At 42.2% G+C, this 19,948-nt stretch overlaps 1 protein-coding gene across 2 annotated transcripts in view; it reads left to right on the forward strand.

Moving 5' to 3' along the window:
* NBEAL1 (neurobeachin like 1) overlaps positions 1–19,948 on the forward strand; it is a 916,399-nt gene that overhangs the window by 274,251 nt on the left and 622,200 nt on the right. For both annotated transcript variants that reach the window (XM_086955272.1, XM_086955273.1), the window contains one exon: positions 8,258–8,341. In XM_086955272.1, coding sequence (XP_086811398.1) covers positions 8,258–8,341 — 84 coding nt within the window. The remainder of the gene's footprint in view (positions 1–8,257; positions 8,342–19,948) is intronic.

Here is a 19,948-nt window from a genome sequence, read left to right on the forward strand (position 1 = left end):
TGGAGAAAACAGGGGTAAGGGGTTCTAAAGCCTTGGTCAATTCCGCTTTCAAAAAAGGGGATAACTCATGATCAATACATTGAAGGAATAGAGGTGTTTGGGGTTCCGCAGTGTTTACCGCAATAGGAACCGGTCCTTCCCATTTTTTTAGCAGATTGACATGATCTATTTGGGATATGTTGGAATCGGTTTCGATACAGTAAGTCACCGGGGTTACCTGTTGAATGACTTTATAGGGTCCTTAACACAGACGTGGCACTAGAGAATCTCTAGTGTCATCCCTTAACGGGCACACAAGTATTTGTCTTCCCACACAAAGAAGACTTTCAATCCAGTGTTTCAATTGTTCATGAAGTTTATTTTATATTTGTAGAAGAATTTATCATCATCATTTCATATTGTTCATTCGATATCATTCATATGTTTGTAGGTCAGACATTGTCATTATAAGGCATCCAATGCATTTCGGGCATTATATAGCATGCCCTTCATCAGGGAAATAGACACTGTAAAACAAGGAATAATAAAATCATATCATCAAAAGGTTCTGTGTGAGTCTTATTAACATCAATCATGACATAAACTATACAAGATCTGCTTGATATGTGCATATAAATCTGTATGAGCTGTGTGTGAATTCAAGGGTTTAGTGATTCACATGCTGTGGTAGTGAAAAAACAGAAAGAATTTCTCAAAGAAAAATGCTCTAACTCACATGGCTGGGTCTCTAACAATACTTGTAGTTCTGCAAATCAAAAATAAAGCGATGTTACAAAAACAGCCTCAACTGGTGGGGCAGTCCATAAGGCAAAAATCATTCTAACAACCAGACTGGTGGTCTATATAGTCCCTCAAAACTAACCTTGCTCAAGAATAGGCGCGCGATTACGTCCTTCTCTCCTCGTACTCCGCGATGGCTCAATGAAATGCTGATCGCGTTCACCTATTTAACCTAGATTCAGGTCATGTGACGAGTCACATGGCATGGCCATAAAAGAAAGACTCATTAGCGAGGGTAGCGAACCAGCGTATGATATCTAAGTAATACCCGAGTCACTGAGCATTATCTAAATCCTGATTATCATGATGAGTGGCCTGGAGAGCCGGTTGCGAAAAAATGCTAAAAAATGCTGAAAAAATATAAGCTAACGAAATTGAAAAAATTAGGTTAAGAAAATGGAAATGGTTGGAAAGAAATATCGGGAATCGAACTTATCACTACTAGGATGTTAGATGAGCTGTTCTATGGTTAGTGCTATTCTAGAATATAAAAAATGGAAAAGAATATTAAAAGTGTAAGTGTCAGATGTGTATATGAACTCACATAGTATACACAAGGAACAGTCAGGGGAGCAATTAATTATAGGTAACATGCAAATTCAATTCTTTCATTTAACCCCAATGGTTTCTGGCAGGATAAATTTTGTATCCAATAGTTCTCTCTCTGCAGAAGGTATTTAGAATTGTCTCTGCCTTCTACTTTCTGGACCGTTTCAAGGATGATGAATTTGATCTGGGAGATGTTATGATGTTCTTCAACAAAATGGGAGGATAATGCAGATTTCATATTTTTCAAACGAATGTTTGACTTGTGTTCGGTTAGACGTACTTTGATTCGACGTTCCGTCTTACCAACATACATTTTGCCACAAGGACATCTGATTCCATAGATGACATTGCTCGATTCACAGGTGGCATTTACCTTTAGTTTGATGGGGTAACCTTTTGAAGGATGACAAAATGTGTTGCCACGGATTACGTTGTTGCAACTTCCACAGTTAAGGCAAGGTTTCGTACCAGAGAATTTCGTTGCAGGTGTTGAGGTTGTGGATGTTTTGTGTTGAAGAATTTCTCCAAGATTCTTTGATCTAGTGTAAGCAAAGATGGGAGGTTGATTAAACGACTGTTTGAAATCAGGTTCAAGATTCAGTATGGACCAATGTTTTAAAATGGTTTGTTTGTATTTCCTGCTGGATGTAGAATATCTAGATACCACCACTGTGCGTGTTTGTTCAGATTTAGTTTTGGTGGTTAGGAGTTTCGCTCTATCCAATGTATCAACCTTTTTCTTTGATTCCTCTAGTAGAGATTCAGGGTAACCTCTATCCGAGAATTTCTTTTTGACTTCTCTTAGTATGACACCTAATGCATTTTCATCTGAGGTAATTCTCTTTACTCTTGCCATTTGTGAAAACGGCAGATTGTTAATCAAGTTGGGTTGATGAAAATAGAAAAAGGTTGATACATTGGATAGAGAGAAACTCCTAACCACCAAAACTAAATCTGAACAAACACGCACAGTGGTGGTATCTAGATATTCTACATCCAGCAGGAAATACAAACAAACCATTTTAAAACATTGGTCCATACTGAATCTTGAACCTGATTTCAAACAGTCGTTTAATCAACCTCCCATCTTTGCTTACACTAGATCAAAGAATCTTGGAGAAATTCTTCAACGCAAAACATCCACAACCTCAACACCTGCAACGAAATTCTCTGGTACGAAACCTTGCCTTAACTGTGGAAGTTGCAACAACGTAATCCGTGGCAACACATTTTGTCATCCTTCAAAAGGTTACCCCATCAAACTAAAGGTAAATGCCACCTGTGAATCGAGCAATGTCATCTATGGAATCAGATGTCCTTGTGGCAAAATGTATGTTGGTAAGACGGAACGTCGAATCAAAGTACGTCTAACCGAACACAAGTCAAACATTCGTTTGAAAAATATGAAATCTGCATTATCCTCCCATTTTGTTGAAGAACATCATAACATCTCCCAGATCAAATTCATCATCCTTGAAACGGTCCAGAAAGTAGAAGGCAGAGACAATTCTAAATACCTTCTGCAGAGAGAGAACTATTGGATACAAAATTTATCCTGCCAGAAACCATTGGGGTTAAATGAAAGAATTGAATTTGCATGTTACCTATAATTAATTGCTCCCCTGACTGTTCCTTGTGTATACTATGTGAGTTCATATACACATCTGACACTTACACTTTTAATATTCTTTTCCATTTTTTATATTCTACAATAGCACTAACCATAGAACAGCTCATCTAACATCCTAGTAGTGATAAGTTCGATTCCCGATATTTCTTTCCAACCATTTCCATTTTCTTAACCTAATTTTTTCAATTTCGTTAGCTTATATTTTTTCAGCATTTTTTAGCATTTTTTCGCAACCGGCTCTCCAGGCCACTCATCATGATAATCAGGATTTAGATAATGCTCAGTGACTCGGGTATTACTTAGATATCATACGCTGGTTCGCTACCCTCGCTAATGAGTCTTTCTTTTATGGCCATGCCATGTGACTCGTCACATGACCTGAATCTAGGTTAAATAGGTGAACGCGATCGGCATTTCATTGAGCCATCGCGGAGTACGAGGAGAGAAGGACGTAATCGCGCGCCTATTCTTGAGCAAGGTTAGTTTTGAGGGACTATATAGACCACCAGTCTGGTTGTTAGAATGATTTTTGCCTTATGGACTGCCCCACCAGTTGAGGCTGTTTTTGTAACATCGCTTTATTTTTGATTTGCAGAACTACAAGTATTGTTAGAGACCCAGCCATGTGAGTTAGAGCATTTTTCTTTGAGAAATTCTTTCTGTTTTTTCACTAATACTAAGCACAGCATGTGAATCACTAAACCCTTGAATTCACACACAGCTCATACAGATTTATATGCACATATCAAGCAGATCTTGTATAGTTTATGTCATGATTGATGTTAATAAGACTCACACAGAACCTTTTGATGATATGATTTTATTATTCCTTGTTTTACAGTGTCTATTTCCCTGATGAAGGGCATGCTATATAATGCCCGAAATGCATTGGATGCCTTATAATGACAATGTCTGACCTACAAACATATGAATGATATCGAATGAACAATATGAAATGATGATGATAAATTCTTCTACAAATATAAAATAAACTTCATGAACAATTGAAACACTGGATTGAAAGTCTTCTTTGTGTGGGAAGACAAATACTTGTGTGCCCGTTAAGGGATGACACTAGAGATTCTCTAGTGCCACGTCTGTGTTATGTATCTTGACGTCGCAGGACCCTCGACGCCACCTTACGGTGCACCATAAAAACGACTAACTGTTGAACTTTGAGAGTTAACAAATCGCTGTGCATTTATCCAATTCTAATAATTTTATAGGGTCCTTGTCATTGGCCCAAAAGCCTTTGGTCGGAGGAAGCCATCATAAGCAAGACATGGTCCCCCACTTGAAATGACCTATGTTTGGCTCCTTTGTCATATTGGGTCTTTTGGGCTATCTGGGCGGTTTCCAGGTAGCTTCGGACTTTCTCCCTGATTTGTCTTAAATGGGTCTGTAAGTTGGAGACATATTCAGGAAGGGATCTCGTGTTGTCTGGCTCTTTTTCCCATTTTTCTTGGGCCATGTCCAGCAATGTACGGGGTCGGTGACCGTATAACAACTCAAAAGGAGAGTATCCTGTGCTTTTCTGTTCCTTACACCTAATGGCGAATAACGCTAAAGGCAGGATATCTTCCCATTTCCTTGCTTCTAGGGCTAACAGTTTCTTCAGAGTGGCCTTAATGGTGGCATTATATCTTTCCACTAACCCATCCGTTTGTGGGTGATAGGCCGCAGTTCGGATTTGTTTGACCCCTATCTGAGAACATATGTCTTTCATCATTTTGGACACAAAGGGTGCCCCTTGATCAGTTAAGAACTCCTTTGGGAACCCCACCCTTGAGAAAACCCAATTCATAGCTTTGGCAATGTTGGCCGTGTCTGGTCGGCGAAGGGGGATAGCCTCAGGGAATCGGGTAGCGTAGTCAACAATAACAAGAACATATCTACACCCACTTCTAGATGGTAGCAAGGGACCAATGATGTCCATGCCAACACGATGGAAAGGCTCGTCAATGATGGGAAGGGGAAGGAGAGGTACTCTGGGTGGGTGATAATGGCTACGCCTCTGACAAATAGGACATTCTCTGCAATATCGTTTAACCTGCTGATATATTCCTAGCCAATAGAATTTCTCTAGAATATCTTTCTCTGTTTTGTCAGCCCCAAAGTGCCCCCCCAACCCCCAGGAGATGACTATGAGCAAGGTACAAAACTTTTCCTCGGTAGGTTCGGGGACTAACAACTGTGCTTTCTGAGTAGGTGTACTTTTTCTGTACAATAGACTGTTTTTAGTAAAGAAATAAGGACATACGTGTTGTGGATCTTCCTCTTCGAATGCCTTATTCCATGCCTCCTGAAGGACAGGATCCTCTCGTTGTGCAGCGTGGAAATTTCTGTCTGTCTCCCACGGGTTTTCATCTGGTATAACGGGCATAACAAGGAGGTCTTTCCCTTTTTCGGACCTTCTTTGTCTTCGACTCTTCCTAATTTTGGACAAAGGCCATTCTCTGTCGATATCATTGGAAAAAGGGACCGTAGCTAGCCACTCATCTTTGGCCAATGAAGACCCTTCTAACAGCTGTGGTAGTTTCGGATAGTCATTCTCTAAAATGGCTTGTTCGGGTAATCGAGGTATCATTCTCACAGTTAGGGAGGTTTCTGTATCCTTTGTACCCGAGCAGTAGGATATGGTTTTGTATCTCCATGCTACTCATTTAATGGCTACTACGCCTTCTATGGGGCCTATATTGTTTCCAAAGTCTTGGGGTCTGACTACACTGTGTAAACAGCCAGTATCCGCTAAAGCAGTCACAGGTTGACCGTTCACAGAAACTGTACACCTACATGGAGGCAGCATTTTTTCTGTGGGTAAGCAGTAATAATTGCGGGCCATCCCTATCTCCATAGGTTCTTCTCTCTGTGGACTGAATCTAGCTATATGTCCCATCCCTCCGCATTGGTAACACTGTGGTCCCACAGTGGGTGGTCTAATAAGCCGGACACTAGATAGAGGGTTACAGGGGATGAGGGCAAAAGGTTCGGGTTTCTTTGTCGCTAGGGGTTGGGTAGGTCGGTGTAGTGCATGCCCTCCTGTCTTCCCTGTAGGGTCTTCTCTACCTTTTTGGAACTCCAGAGCTCTATTGTACGCACTGGCTATCTCTACTGCTGTTTCTAAAGTGAGGTTAGCTTGCTGTCGGACCCATTTTTGAATCGGAGGATGGAGGGACGTTAGATATTGTTCTAGATAAATCTTGGCCATGATCCCGTCCTTATCAGTTGTCGCGGGTTTTAGCCAACAATCTGCCATATCTTTCACCCTAAAGTATAAGGCACGAGGGGTTTCTTGAGGACCTTTCTTCATCTGTCTTAACTTCATCCTACATGTTTCATCGTCTATTTCCAGTCATTCTAGGATGCATTTTTTTATTTCTGCATAGGGGACCGTCCCCTGAAGGGTTGCTGCTTGATATGCTGCTTGTAAGTCTACAGATAACAGAGGACCCAAGTATTGTCCCCATTTGTCTGCAGGCCAGGATGCCGCAGTGGCCATTCTCTCAAAGTTACTAAAGAAAAAATCGGGATCCTCTCCAGCCACATATCTCTGCAAGACTACTGATGGCAAAGTGGTGGGACCTCTTTGTTGGCTTAGGGCTTCCATGAGTTTATCCATGGCTGCTCCGTGGGTCTGTACTTTACCCGCTAGAACTTTCTGTATCTTGTCACGGTCTTCTTCTACAACCGTCAAAAAACGTTCCATAACTTTCTCCAGGTGTTCCTGGTTCTCTGCCATCTTCACTAGGGCAGCCTCCATTTTGCCTTTCAATCCCACTTCTGACACCACTTGTGGGAGGGCAGGTTTGATGTACAAGCGAGGAGGCTGAATAAGTGGTTTTAAAGTAGGTGGTTTATTATAAACAGTAGGAATAGTGATTTGTAAACTTGATTGTTCCTTGGGTTCCTCCTCTTCGAATGTTTCAGGTGATGAGCTGGAGGGGGTGGATACAGGTAGAGAAGTGGTCTTGCTCTCTTGGTCGCCACGGTGGTCTTCCCGGAGGCTCATAGGAGGATGACAAAAACAAACAAGGGAACCATAAGTATAGGGTTCTTAAAGATGTTGGGTTGTTCCTTCACCACACTGTTGTGCTCTAGGTTTGGGTTGGGCAAGAAGGAATAGGGGTAAGAACCGCGAGGCCCAGGTCGAGTGGTAGGACGCGTGAAAGGAAAAAGGGGTTCAGGGTAACCCGTGCTCAAGGAAAGGTATAAACGTGTTTGAGATAGATATATATATATATATATATATATATATATATATATAGTACATATGGGGAATACTATCTAAGAATCAGGCTTTCACAGTATCAGGTGGTCAAAGTAGCAGGATATCAAAGTATTCGATTCACTAGATTATCAAAAGGTTCATGTCAAAGTAATAGGCTATCGAAGAAAACCAGACTATCTAAATATCGGGTTCAGACTGTTAGTGTCAGCATTCATATGAACAGATTACTATTTTGTAGCTTTCATTAGGGTGGTACACGAAGACATTTAATAACGTTCCTCCCGGCTAGTACCACCATGTACTCCCTCCTGCTTCCTCCTCTCTTAGCACCCTTGGACCCGGTGTACTCACAGGCTCCGCCGCAACTCTCCAGAGTTGCGGCCGCTCCCCAGCCTCCTCCGGACACAACCAGTCTGCACATCAGCTCTCCTCTCCTTCCTCCTGGTCTCGTGGCGTTCTCGCGTCCAGTGTATCGGGTCCCGCGTCTTCTCACTGTTCTTCGTTTCTTACTGCTTTCGCGCCACGGCTCTCCTCTCTGGTCCTTTGAACCCCCCGCCGCCTTTCATTGGTTCCTCCCGACTCCTTCCTGTTTGCGTGGGAGGTACTTCCGGGTTATGCCGTTCACCGCGTCCCTGTTGAGAAACAGTAGAGGAGTATGGTTGCGGAAGTCCATTTCCCCGATGATGCGACGGAGCCCATGCTGCGTCTCTCCGCCCGGCGCTAGTCTGGTGAGTTTCCCTGCACTCCCCCGGTCCTCCTCACAGTGTGCTTGTGTTGCTAAAAGGGACATAGTATCACTTGAGTGTGCTTATATGAATATGTGTGTGTGTGTGTGTGAATGTGCATGTGTACCCTTTTCTTTTTTCTGATCTACATATTCTGGTGATTACTTCTCAATAAATACAAATTCTAAGTAGTGGTGTCGAGAAATCATAACTTTTGGGAGATGATTGCATAATTAATTGTTTTCAACCTTGCATGGAATTTGGAATCACCAGTAAATGTAATTGTATATATATATATATATATATATATATATGAATGTGATAATTTCCTTTTCCATTCTTAAGGTGTTCCAGGCACAGTTAGACTGTTTGGCAGTAACAACCATTAAGGCTCTCACCGCTATCAAACATAAATCTCCTGCTGCTAAGGTAAATGTCTGTGTATTGTTTTCCCCAATAATGCAACTTTCAATTATAATTAGCATCTCTATATCCTGATGAAATCGCAATTATATGCTAGCACATTACTAATTTTACTTGGTAAATCATGGCTTCTTAATCAGGCAAAAATGAAAGTGTATTACTGAGTGATGAACAAAGGTGTAGAATACTGTAGCTAACGCAAAATGCAAATTGCCATATACACAGTCACTATATCGTAGACGTGGATCTGCGACAGACTAGTACAATTACAAAGTTGATTGGCTCCCAAGACGTTCCGTCTGTGTATATTGCAGAAAAATTAGTCTAAAGGCAACAACCTTGTTTAGTGGCCCTATGTGTATTCATAAGGGTATTGTTATTCATATTAACTAAGTTAGGGATTTGGGAACAATAGCAGAGGTTTTGTATTATCTTATCAAAAGAGGAGTCCGTGGCATACTTTCCTCCACCAAACACAAACTTCAATGAGATCCTATCAAACTGTTTCTTAGCTTCAAGCAGAATAATTGCGGTCGGTGAGCGGATATTTGCAAACTTTCAGTTAGGCTCATAGCAAGGTTTGAGCTGAGGTGATGTATTCCCCTGGAATAAACCTGTGTTCAATGTGGGAAACAAAAGAAGATATTTGGCCAAAATGTCCTAGAATATTTTTGAGTTAATCTTCCAGTGAGAAATGAGTCGGTAGGATTCACAATGAAGTGAGTTCTTATCATTTTTGTTGAAGACCACAATTCTGAATTTCAACTATGTATGGGGTATAACACCTGCAATTGTAATATCTAATACTATTGCAGGTAAAATCAATTTGTAGATTTCACTAAGGACAGTAGCATGGTCAGCTACCTTTATGTTGGCAGGGCCTTTTATAGTTATTTCCTGCAGTCCTATCTTTTTTACCAGAAACTCACTAAGCCCCTATTCTTCTAATGGGGAAGAGTGTCTTGAACAGCTACTTATTCGTCCTGTTTTTGCCAGTTGGCCAATTCCAGAGCTTGAATAAAAGTCACTATAATACAGATGTCTTTTTATTTGTATAGCAAAAGTCATTTGGCTCTAGGATAGATTTAATGACTTCTTTAGAGTCTTTGGATTTGTCTTAGGAAGACTGACTCAGTGTTTGCCCTGAGTGTTTGGGTTTTCTAAGGCAACACATTTTTTTCCAGTTTTAGCAAAGTAGATTCCTCTGGTTTGACCCTGATCTGAATTATGTTGTAGAAGCCTGATGCTAGCCATCTATTCCTCCATACAATAATAGCATGTCCAAACTCTGGAATCTCCAGTTCTTAATGAATTGTATTATTGTAATACCATTGGACTTTGGCAGTTCCCACCGTGAATGACTGGATAAAGCCACTGAGATACACTTACTGCATCACTTATATGATAAAAGGGGCAAGGGTTCCTGAACTAAGCCTCAGAAATGTAATTACTTTCTTAGTTATAAGCTGTGATCCCCCCCCCCGCCCCCCCCCCCCTAAATCATAGGACTCTTGGGAAGGTCCTGGTACTGGTGTTGACACTAGATCCTAGTCCCACAAAATTTAATGTAGCAGCTGAATGGTTCATCACATATAGATAAGGAAATAGATTTACCCAAGAAAAGATCAATCTTGAGTGTTGTTAGAGTGGTATTGAGAAAATAGTGCATCCCCTGCCAGATAGATTATTTAGCATTCAAATGTTTTGAGTGGAGTTAGGGAAAAGGGACTTGGACGGTATGATGAGGGGAATTTGTAAGCTTAGATTTATTAAAATTTGAGTGTAAGGGTATTGCAGATTCATTGGCAAGACAAAGGTTATGCATGCATTTGTTTTCAGCTGAAGTGCGATTTTCCGTTTAAACTCAGTGACTGGTTTAAAGAGAAATGGGATGTTCATTGCATCTTTTTATATGTTCTAGATGAAGATGGATAGGTGGCAGTGGGAGTTATATATCATGGGCGTGAGAGTCCTAATATTAGAATACTGTGAACAGTTAAAAGTTTCTGTCACTAAACATAAGATTAAGGGTGTTCATAATAATGAGTTTCCTTCCTTTAAAGACAATAGGGTATGTGACAATTAATGACTATTGTTTTGCTTTCATAAGTGTTAAAGATATCAAACAAGGCTTGAAAATTAAATGAATACCTCACAGAACTAGGAACTGTATATGTGTATCTTCTTTGCGTTCCTTTTATATGTATTCAGCCAAATGCATTTGCAAATATATTTCTCTAGCAATCTATAACAAATATAGAAAGCAGCCCTTTCATGGGTCTGTTTCTGCAAGTCTATTTTTTGGTGAAGAAAGGAGCCCTTTTTTCGAGGTGTGTGTTACCCTCTGCCTTTGTTATCTTGACTACCCCTGCTGGTTTGGACTTCCCTCTCTTTTTAACAGTGATTACCTACAAGAGCATATGTATCAACAGGGTAGTTCTGTTTTGGGATCTACTAATGTTAATATATGCCTTTTTAGAACAACTGGGCATAAATGACATTTTCAGCTGCCTCCTGGCAGCTGAAAATGGGCGGTGTATCCGGTGATTCTCGTGGAGAATCGATGTGGCTGCATGTAACGTCGGCCGGGAAGTAATAATTCTCCTGATTACTTCCCGACCGACGTTACATGCAGCCACATCGATTCTCCAGGAGATAGCGCGTCAGTCGTACCCGACTGTGCTAGCAAGTTATCCGTCACTCCTGTGTCTCTTGCCCTCTACTCCAACATCGTGATTTGTCCTTAATCACCGGATACACCTCCCAGAACAAAAGCACCGCTCTCAGCCCTGATGATTCACAGGCATTGCCCTGTTGATGAAACATGTGTCGGCTAGCGTTCTGTAAATATTCAAAAGAAAGAAGACGTATATAAAGTTTAACATATTGTCTTCATCACACAAACCGGTGTCCATTGCTTTTGTCTCAACCGACCCAATCATGAATAAGTTGTATATACCTTACGTGTGCCCAGTACCTGCTGTATATTATGCCAGATAGGCTTTCTCACATTTCTCCCCACAGAATTTGGTTATCTCTGTGATTCTTAACTGTTTACTTATGTGGCATTCAAGCCACACAATGATCTGGCCTGTCACCTTAGCCTATACGGAGTAATTCTAATCTTAATGCTAGGTGTTCTTCTGCATCTCACTTCCCAAGGCCATTGTAGCTTGCTATATTGTATTAAACTGTTTCTTAGTTTGTACTATAATCTTAACAGGTGTGGATTCCTTGGGTACATTTGTGCAGACACCAATACAACAATGACTGGGTCCTATAGGCAATTCCACATATCTCATCCGTGTACCACGTATTGCAATATTTTATAATTATTTCCCCTCAGGGTAGAGAGTATCACGTTTATTTTGCCACTGTAAAATAACTTATATCCCAACTAGACAGTCTGTATGCATGACATTAGTGTGAATCTAATGTGAAAAAAAGTGTGAAAAGGCAAGTTGACACCTCACGGGCGAACCACCATCGGGATACCTGGTAGGTACTCACCAGATGCACCCTGTTCTCATCATCGGCTGTCATCAAGCCCAGAAATGAATGTGTCCAACAGAGGAGTAATAGAAAAAGAAGGTGCAGTGAAAAAAAGGTTAGAAAATAGAAAAATCTCAAAGTGTAGCTAAAATGCATAGATGTGAACGGTTTTAACACTTTATTCTTTACTTCGTGCACCCTATCAATTTAAAAAGCAGGGCTGGCTGTTAAGCATACACACCAGTACCACACACCAACATGTTTCATTGCCTTATCAACCTTTCATGCTATTTCTTCAGGGCTATACATTTCTTGCCACTGCATCAGAGATGGACACACCATTCATAGAGACTGTCAATAAAAACAAGAACACAAGAAGTGCATTTTTAGTTGCCCCCATAACTATTTCTCAGAGTTAGCTCGTTACTGCACAAAACACACTCGTTTTTTCTTTCTTCTTTCTTTTCATTTTCCATATTTACCCTTAATCAGCCAATGTGTCTCATACCGGCCGTAAGGTTTGGTGAAATAAAAAGGAAACACCCCTCCTGTGGGTTACCCTCTATTTGCAGCCGATAAATGGATCTTAAATGAACAAACAAACATGTCAAAATGACGATGGCAAAGGTAGCGTGCACCAAGCAGTCGAGGCAGCATCTCGTTATGCCTCAGAGTTTCTCAACCGGCTGGCACAACTCAGCCCACCCTCCTCTCTTTACCGATCTGCTGGGAAGGAAGCGCCTTGTCTCCACCTTAGTCTAAGGCGTGTATGGCGCATGTTTTTTAAAACGCCCGACATCGCACGCGTGGCACTCGCATTCTCGCGAGAGCCATGCCGTCATCTTTGGTTGGGGAAATCATCATTTAGTGCATGGCCTGTTGACACTATACTGTACAAAACTAGATCGGAAGAAATATAGATTATGGATAAAAACTCTTTAGCTTTCACCGATGAGCAAATAGCCGCTATCTTATCAGGCCCTTCGCTGTTCCCTGACACCCCCCTACTAGGTAATACCTCTGTTAGGGATGAATGGGAAAAATTGAGTAATAGACGACGTGCTCTGTGTCTGGACTGGAGAAGAGTCAATTTTGCTCGAATTTCTCAACTGGCTTAACCACCAAGATCCGAGCCTTCGTTTCACTTGGACCTACAGCCACAGCACTGCTGTATATCTAGATTTAGATATGGAGGCTAATATAGGGGCGTTGCATACCCGGGTACATCAGAAACCGACTGACAGGAACTCTCTTTTACTATACAAATCTTACCATCCAAGGGCACTAAGAGATAGTTTGCCAGTAGGATAGTTCCTACGATATCGCAGGAACTGCTCATCCACAACTGTCTTTTTGGAACAAGCCCAAGAACTCAGTAGCAAATTGCAGGAAAGGAAATACTCGGCTAAAACTATCAAACATGCTAGAAAGAGGGCACTGAATACCCCTAGAAGTGCACTCCTGGAGAAAAATATCAAGAAAAAGGACGAGTGTATACCGGTTGTAATGACTTATGACCCACTAGCCACCAAAATTAGGCAATCAATTCGAAAACATTAGGCATTCTCTTCCAGGGGATCCTCATCAATAGTCATAAGCATTAGAATATTCCCGCCCATGCGCGGGACCCCGGAAACACTATATTATATGTGCCCCTCATATATATACATATATATATATAACAAGCAATAGCAGCCAAATACATAATAGAGCTGGATTATGCTGTAAAGAATTTCCACCATACATGAAAACATATAATAATAATACAGATTCTTGTATAGTGCGAACAGCTACCTCTCAAGGAGGTGTCCCGGCGCTGAAAAGAAACTACAACAACAAGGTAGGTCACAAGGTGAATTTGCTTAGTCTTTCTGCAAAAAGAGCCAGGTCTTTAGAAGCTTCTTAAAACTAGCTTCTGTCGTAGCAGATTGGATGGCAGAGGGAAGGGTGTTCCAGAGTTTCGCTGTGCCAACGGTGAAAGACCTGCCACCAAGTCTAGCTTTCCTAACTCGTGGGACAGCTAATTTGAGCAGAGAGTTAGATCGCAAGTGTCTCTCTTGATGGTAACGGGGAAGTCTGAGTTTTAAATAGTTGGGGCAGGTCCCTTTTTGTGCTCTAAACGCCAGGGTAAGAGCTTTGAATTTTATTCTACTCGCCACTGGGAGCCAGTGCAGCTCGTGCAGATGCAGAGAGATATGTTGTTTGAACGGAATGTGCTTTATCAGTCTCGCAGCCGCGTTCTGCACGATCTGCATGCGTTGCACCAGATATTTCGGCAGACCAAGGTAGAGACCGTTTGAGTAGTCCAGTCTAGATGTGACTGTCGCATGGACGACCATTTTACGACATTCAATTGGTAGAAAGGAGAGAAATTTTCGGCGGTTTCTAAGTTTATGGAGGCATCCTGTAGTGACTTGTTGTATGTGAGATGAGGAGAGATTCTCGTCCCATCTTGCGCCCAGATTTTTTGCACTGTTTCCGGGGGTTGGTGCAGGGCCCATTTCGGGAGGGCCACCATAGATCGGGGGAGGGATGAGTACTTTTTCCAAAGAATAGTACCTCAGTTTTGCTTGCATTCAGTTTTAATTTGTTGGTGTTCATCCAGCTGGCTACATCTCTAAGGCAGCCCTTTATTTTACTAAAAGCTGCTTCCGACACCTCTGCATAGGGGAAGACTAATTGTGTATCATCTGCATACGAAATCGCCTTCACCCCTCATTTGGCAATCAAGGTGAAGAGTGGGGCTAAATAAACATTAAAAAGTAGCGGGCTGAGAGCCGACCCTTGAGGGACACCACACGAGAGCCGTTTTGGCTTAGAAGAGAAACATGCATTAGAAACATGAAAAACAACACCAAAGATTGTTTTGAAACTGTTTTAATGCTGAAAAAGCAGTAGAAATTCTCATTATATCCTGAAAGCATAGAAAGCTCCCAGTCTGCATTGCAAACACACAGTCTAAAAAGACTGAAAAGCTAACCTGTAGCTGCATGCTACAAAAAACGGACACCGTGCCTTTAAGGCACTCATGACCCCCAGCATCCCATCATGCCTCAGGGGTGACAGTTGGGTCAGTTGTTCTTTCCGGCTCCTTCAGGAAGGATCCTGGTTACACATCTCCACTCTTTTTCTGACAGAAAATTCTCTCAGTTGTCTACTTTTTTTACTTTAATTCGACATTTTTCATCTAGTCAAGTAGTTTTTTTTCGACGAATATTCGTACTTAAAAACAGACAGTCCAATAATCGCCACAATATACTTTTTACCAAAAGTTCATAAATCCCTCATACAACCCCCAGGAAGACCAATTGTGAGCTCCATAGGATCATTATTGGAATCAACATAAAGATTCATAGATATATTTTTAATGAACTATGTGACGGCACTACCTTCTTTCCTGAAAGACACAATGGACTTTCTAATAAAATCTCTGAGACTGAATGGAAACCGACGTACTTGATGGCAACCATAGACGTTGCCTCTCTCTACACCTCAATACGCCATGAGGATGGTGTGAAAACTCAAAAATGCGCTTGGAGCACGCTCAGTAAGCCTTTTGGAACATTCAGCAATGCTGTTGGATATGCTCAACTACTGCCTGACACACAATGCTTTCCTGTTCTTGGGGAAGATGTACCTCCAAAAGCAGGGGACCGCAATGGGAACATCAGTTGCGCCCACATACGCTAACCTCCTGATGGGGGACTGGTAGAGAGAGGTAGTGAGGAAAGAAAAAGAAAATAGATCTAGAATAAAACTTTGGTGTTGTTTCATAGATGACTTATTCATCATATGGGAAGGAGACAATGACTCACTTCAATCATTTATTGATTCCTTAGAAGAAAATGAATACAATCTACATTTCACTTCAACCACCAGTGCCACAAATCTCATCTTCCTAGATGTGGAGATATTTGTAAAGAATAGCAAATTGTGCTCCAAGATCCATAGGAAACCAACAACATGCAACAGCATCCTCCACGCGAATAGTGGACATCCTGTGAAACTAAAGTGGAGTATTCCATATGGACAGATGCTACGGGCAAAAAGAAACTGCTCAGAACAAATGGATCTAGAAGATGAAATAGAGAAAATGAGCCATCGGTTCTTGGAGAGGGGGTATCCGGAGGAGGTGATATCCTCTGCAAAATCGAGGATGGCTGTGAAAAAGAGAGTGGACCTGCTGGTACCAAGAAACAAGAGAACAGAAAACATCACCGATAATGAAACTGATCAAAAGACCGAAGTGACAAGATTGATCATTGATTTTGACACCCAAAGTGGAGAAATGAAAAGAGCATTACTAAAACATTGGAAAATCCTGCTCCTAGATGAAACATTAAAAAGCAATTTAACGTCATATCCAAGCATTGCTTATCGGAAAACTTCATCTCTTGGAGATATTTTGACACAAAGCCATCTTGAGTTAAAAGAAACAAACAAACCAACCTGGCTAACAACTCCAGGATTCTGGAAGTGCTTCAAATGTAAGGCATGCGACCATGGCGTAACTATCAAGGAATACAAACTTCAAAATGGCAAAATAGAAAAAAATAAGGGATCACATCCCATGTGAATCAAAGTGTGTGGTTTACAGATTACAATGCCCCTGTGAAAAATCATATATCGGGAGCACGATTAATAAATTGAAATTAAGAATCTTGCAGCATCTACGGGCAATCAAAAACAAAGACCCTAGCTATCGGATGGCCACACATTTTGCCAAGTATCATCAGAGCAACCCAGATTTACTGAAATATTCAGGGATCAAATTAAGTAAAGTCTCAGAAAGGCAGAAAGGGGTGAAGATCGAACAATACAACTTCGAAAACTTGAATCCAGAATGATACTGGGAATGGGAACAGAGGTCCCATATGGACACAACTTGGATGTCGAACTGTTTGTACACCTGTAGATAAAAGAGGATGAGATGGTGGGGAAATGAGAGACTTGATTCATAATCAGAGAATTGTAAATATATGTAAATAGATGTGATGAGGCAATGAACTGGACAATAAGATGTAGTATATCAGCCAGATCTCAAAGCAAAAATATTGTTGCATCCCAGGCTTAAGGAGTTGTCAATCATGAATCATTGTTAGAGTGATGAAATATAACAATGAAATGGATAACCATGAAATAAGATGGAATGTATGGGGTTATAACTATATGAATCAGTAGATGTAACAACCTGTACTTTACAGAAATCATAAGAACTCATTCTTACTTTCTATCTAAATTGGCTCTAAAAACGGTACTAATATGTATGTACAGAATTATGAAACACCAAACCAACTGCATTGAAGAAATTAGTATATTTGTAAATAATGTACATACATACCCAGAAAGAAATGACTTTGCTGAATAGGAATAGAGATGTACCCCCTGATTTTCCAATAAATAAAGTAAAGGTGAATATTTTGATATTTCGATCTAAAGTACTTTACGTAATATAATCGAAAATTATTTGAGTCATGATTGGGAAAAAACACAACAGGATGCAAAAAATTAAAAAAAATTGAACAATGTAAATAATGTATATAATATAATTTTGCTTTGAGTTTCTTTGAACAATTAGAGTACTTTACTTAAATTTTGAAATGAAACAATGTATGTATAATGGCTGACCCTAGAAGCCGGTAAAACTGTGCAAGGTTGATGGTGTAGATGACTATGGAAAGGGAAGAGGGTACTTACACTGAGCACTTTAAATGAGGTCTAGACCCAGGGACTCTATGGTCCAGTGGAAGGCTAGGAGTAGCCGAAACGCGTAGGCCGTCCGTTATTTGATGCACGCTTAACTTTGCACATGGTGTGTAAATAAAACTTTTCATAAACTGACCTATTGCTGTGCCGTGACTTCAGCCGTTATATTTGTGGTGAGAAGAGACGAAGCAATATATATATATATATATATATATATATATATCAAGCAATAGCAGCCAATTACACAATAGAGCTGGATTATGCTGTAAAGAATTTCCACCATACATAAAAACATATGCATTAGAAACATGAAAAACAACACCAAAGATTGTTTTGAAACTGTTTTAATGCTGAAAAAGCAGTAGAAATTCTCATTATATCCTGAAAGCATAGAAAGCTCCAAGGCTGCATTGCAAACACAGTCTAAAAAGACTGAAAAGCTAACCTGTAGCTGCATGCTACAAAAAGCTGACACCGTGCCTTTAAGGCACTCATGACCCCCAGTATCCCATCATGCCTCGGGGGTGACAGTTGGGTCAGTTGTTCTTTCCGACTCCTTCAGGAAGGATCCTAGTTACACAGCTCCACTCTTTTTCTGACAGAAAATTCTCTCAGTTTTCTACTTTTTTTACCTTAGTTCGACATTTTTCATCTAGTCAAGTAGGTTTTCTCTTGTTGGTTGGCTTTTTTTATCTTAAAATGCCTTCCATTTTTGACAAATGCCCTTCTTGTGGCAAGAAGAAGGCAAAGACGGACAGCTATGAGGTATGCATGCTGTGCTTACCTGAAGACCAGGTCCCAAGGACCTGCCCTCACTGTGAGTCTCTGTCATCAAGAACTTTAAAAGACAGAGAGAGGATTCGTGTCTATGGCCTAGCCCATAGGTCTTCTAGAGGGAGGTCCCCAGCCAAGAAGAGCTCCAAGAGGTTCTGAGAATCTTCAAAGGGCGAGTCTTCTCGTCCTGCAGCTTCAGCGTCGGGCTCGGCGCTGAGAAAGGAGCAACCGGTGGGTCATTCTTCCAAAAAACGACGTTTATCACGGTCGACGGCAGGCTCGCCGTCAAGAAGATCAGGTATGTCATCGTCGAGATGTCCAGACTTCCGCCATCGTCAACTCGGCGACGATCGGCGTCGAGAGATAAGACCCCTCCGCCGTCGTCAACCAGGCGACAATCGGCGGCGAGGGACGTTACACCTCCGCCGTCATCAACCAGGCGACGACCGGCGTCTAGAAGTGTGACTCCTCCGCTGATGTCAACCAGCCGATGTTCAGCGTCAAGGGGTAAGGAGCCTCCACCGTTGTCGTCGTCACGACGTTCGGCGTCGAGAGCTGGCTCACCTCCGTCGTCGCAGGCTATGCGACTGACGTCGGGAGCCCCAAGTCCTTTGCCGGCGACAACCAGGCGTCGATCGGCGTCAAGGAGAAGATCTTCGTCGACGTCGCGTCGACGTTCGGCGACGAGGGCGACCGATACCCCTCTGCCGACGTCACGTAGACATTCAATGTCAAGAGAGGAAGCTCCGTCATCGGCCACACAACGCCGCTCGACGTCGATAGACCATCATTCCTCACGCCGTTTGCCGTCAAGGCATACGACGTTGAGATTGCCTAATCCACCAGCGCCACAGAGAGAGTCGGCGTTGATGGAAAAGACCTAGTCGACGGCGGAGCAGCGCCGGTCGAAGTCGAGAGATCATCATCCCTCGGAGTCGAGGAATGCGCCTCCGGAGCATTCGCCGTCGAGGCACCATGAAAGGTCCAGATCGACGTTGAGACACCGTGAACGAGCTGAACGCTCAGCTACGAGATTCAGGGATGGTTCAGTGATCCTAGTGACTGAATCAGCCTCCCGTCACTCTTCGGGCTCTTCCGGAGCCCAGTCAAGATCCAGAAGTCCTGCCCGCAGACCTCCCACTGAGGGTGTACAGTTGCCTCCCAGATGGAATAGGCTTCTGCACAATTGGCGAGACTCGGGGGCCACAAGACGGCTGCACGAATACGTCAGCCCAGTGCACAGATCTCCACTGCAAAGACTGGTCGAGGAAGTGGATAGACACAGCCCTCCCAGGCGCAGAGAAAGATCCCCTGCACGAGAAGAGCGTTCAGGGAGGTCTCACGAGAGGAGACGCAATCGTTCCCCCAGACAGGAGGTACCAGCCAGAAGATCTCGAGAAAGAAGAGCTCGAACACCAGCTACTTCTTGTACCTCTTCTACCCGCTTTTCCATACGGGACTACTCTCCCACCTTGGTTGATAGCCCCTCCTCTAGGGTTTCCCCGGTGGATGATATCAACACCTACCATGATGTCCTCCAGAGTGGTGCCCTGAAATTAAACATCGAGCTATCTGTGCCACAGGTCTCCACGACAGTGATCTTTGAGACTCTTCACCAAAAGCCGGGGTCTCGTCCAGTGC

Source organism: Lissotriton vulgaris, chromosome 2_1 (genome assembly GCF_964263255.1).
Source record: "Lissotriton vulgaris chromosome 2_1, aLisVul1.2, whole genome shotgun sequence".
NCBI lineage: Eukaryota > Metazoa > Chordata > Amphibia > Caudata > Salamandridae > Lissotriton > Lissotriton vulgaris.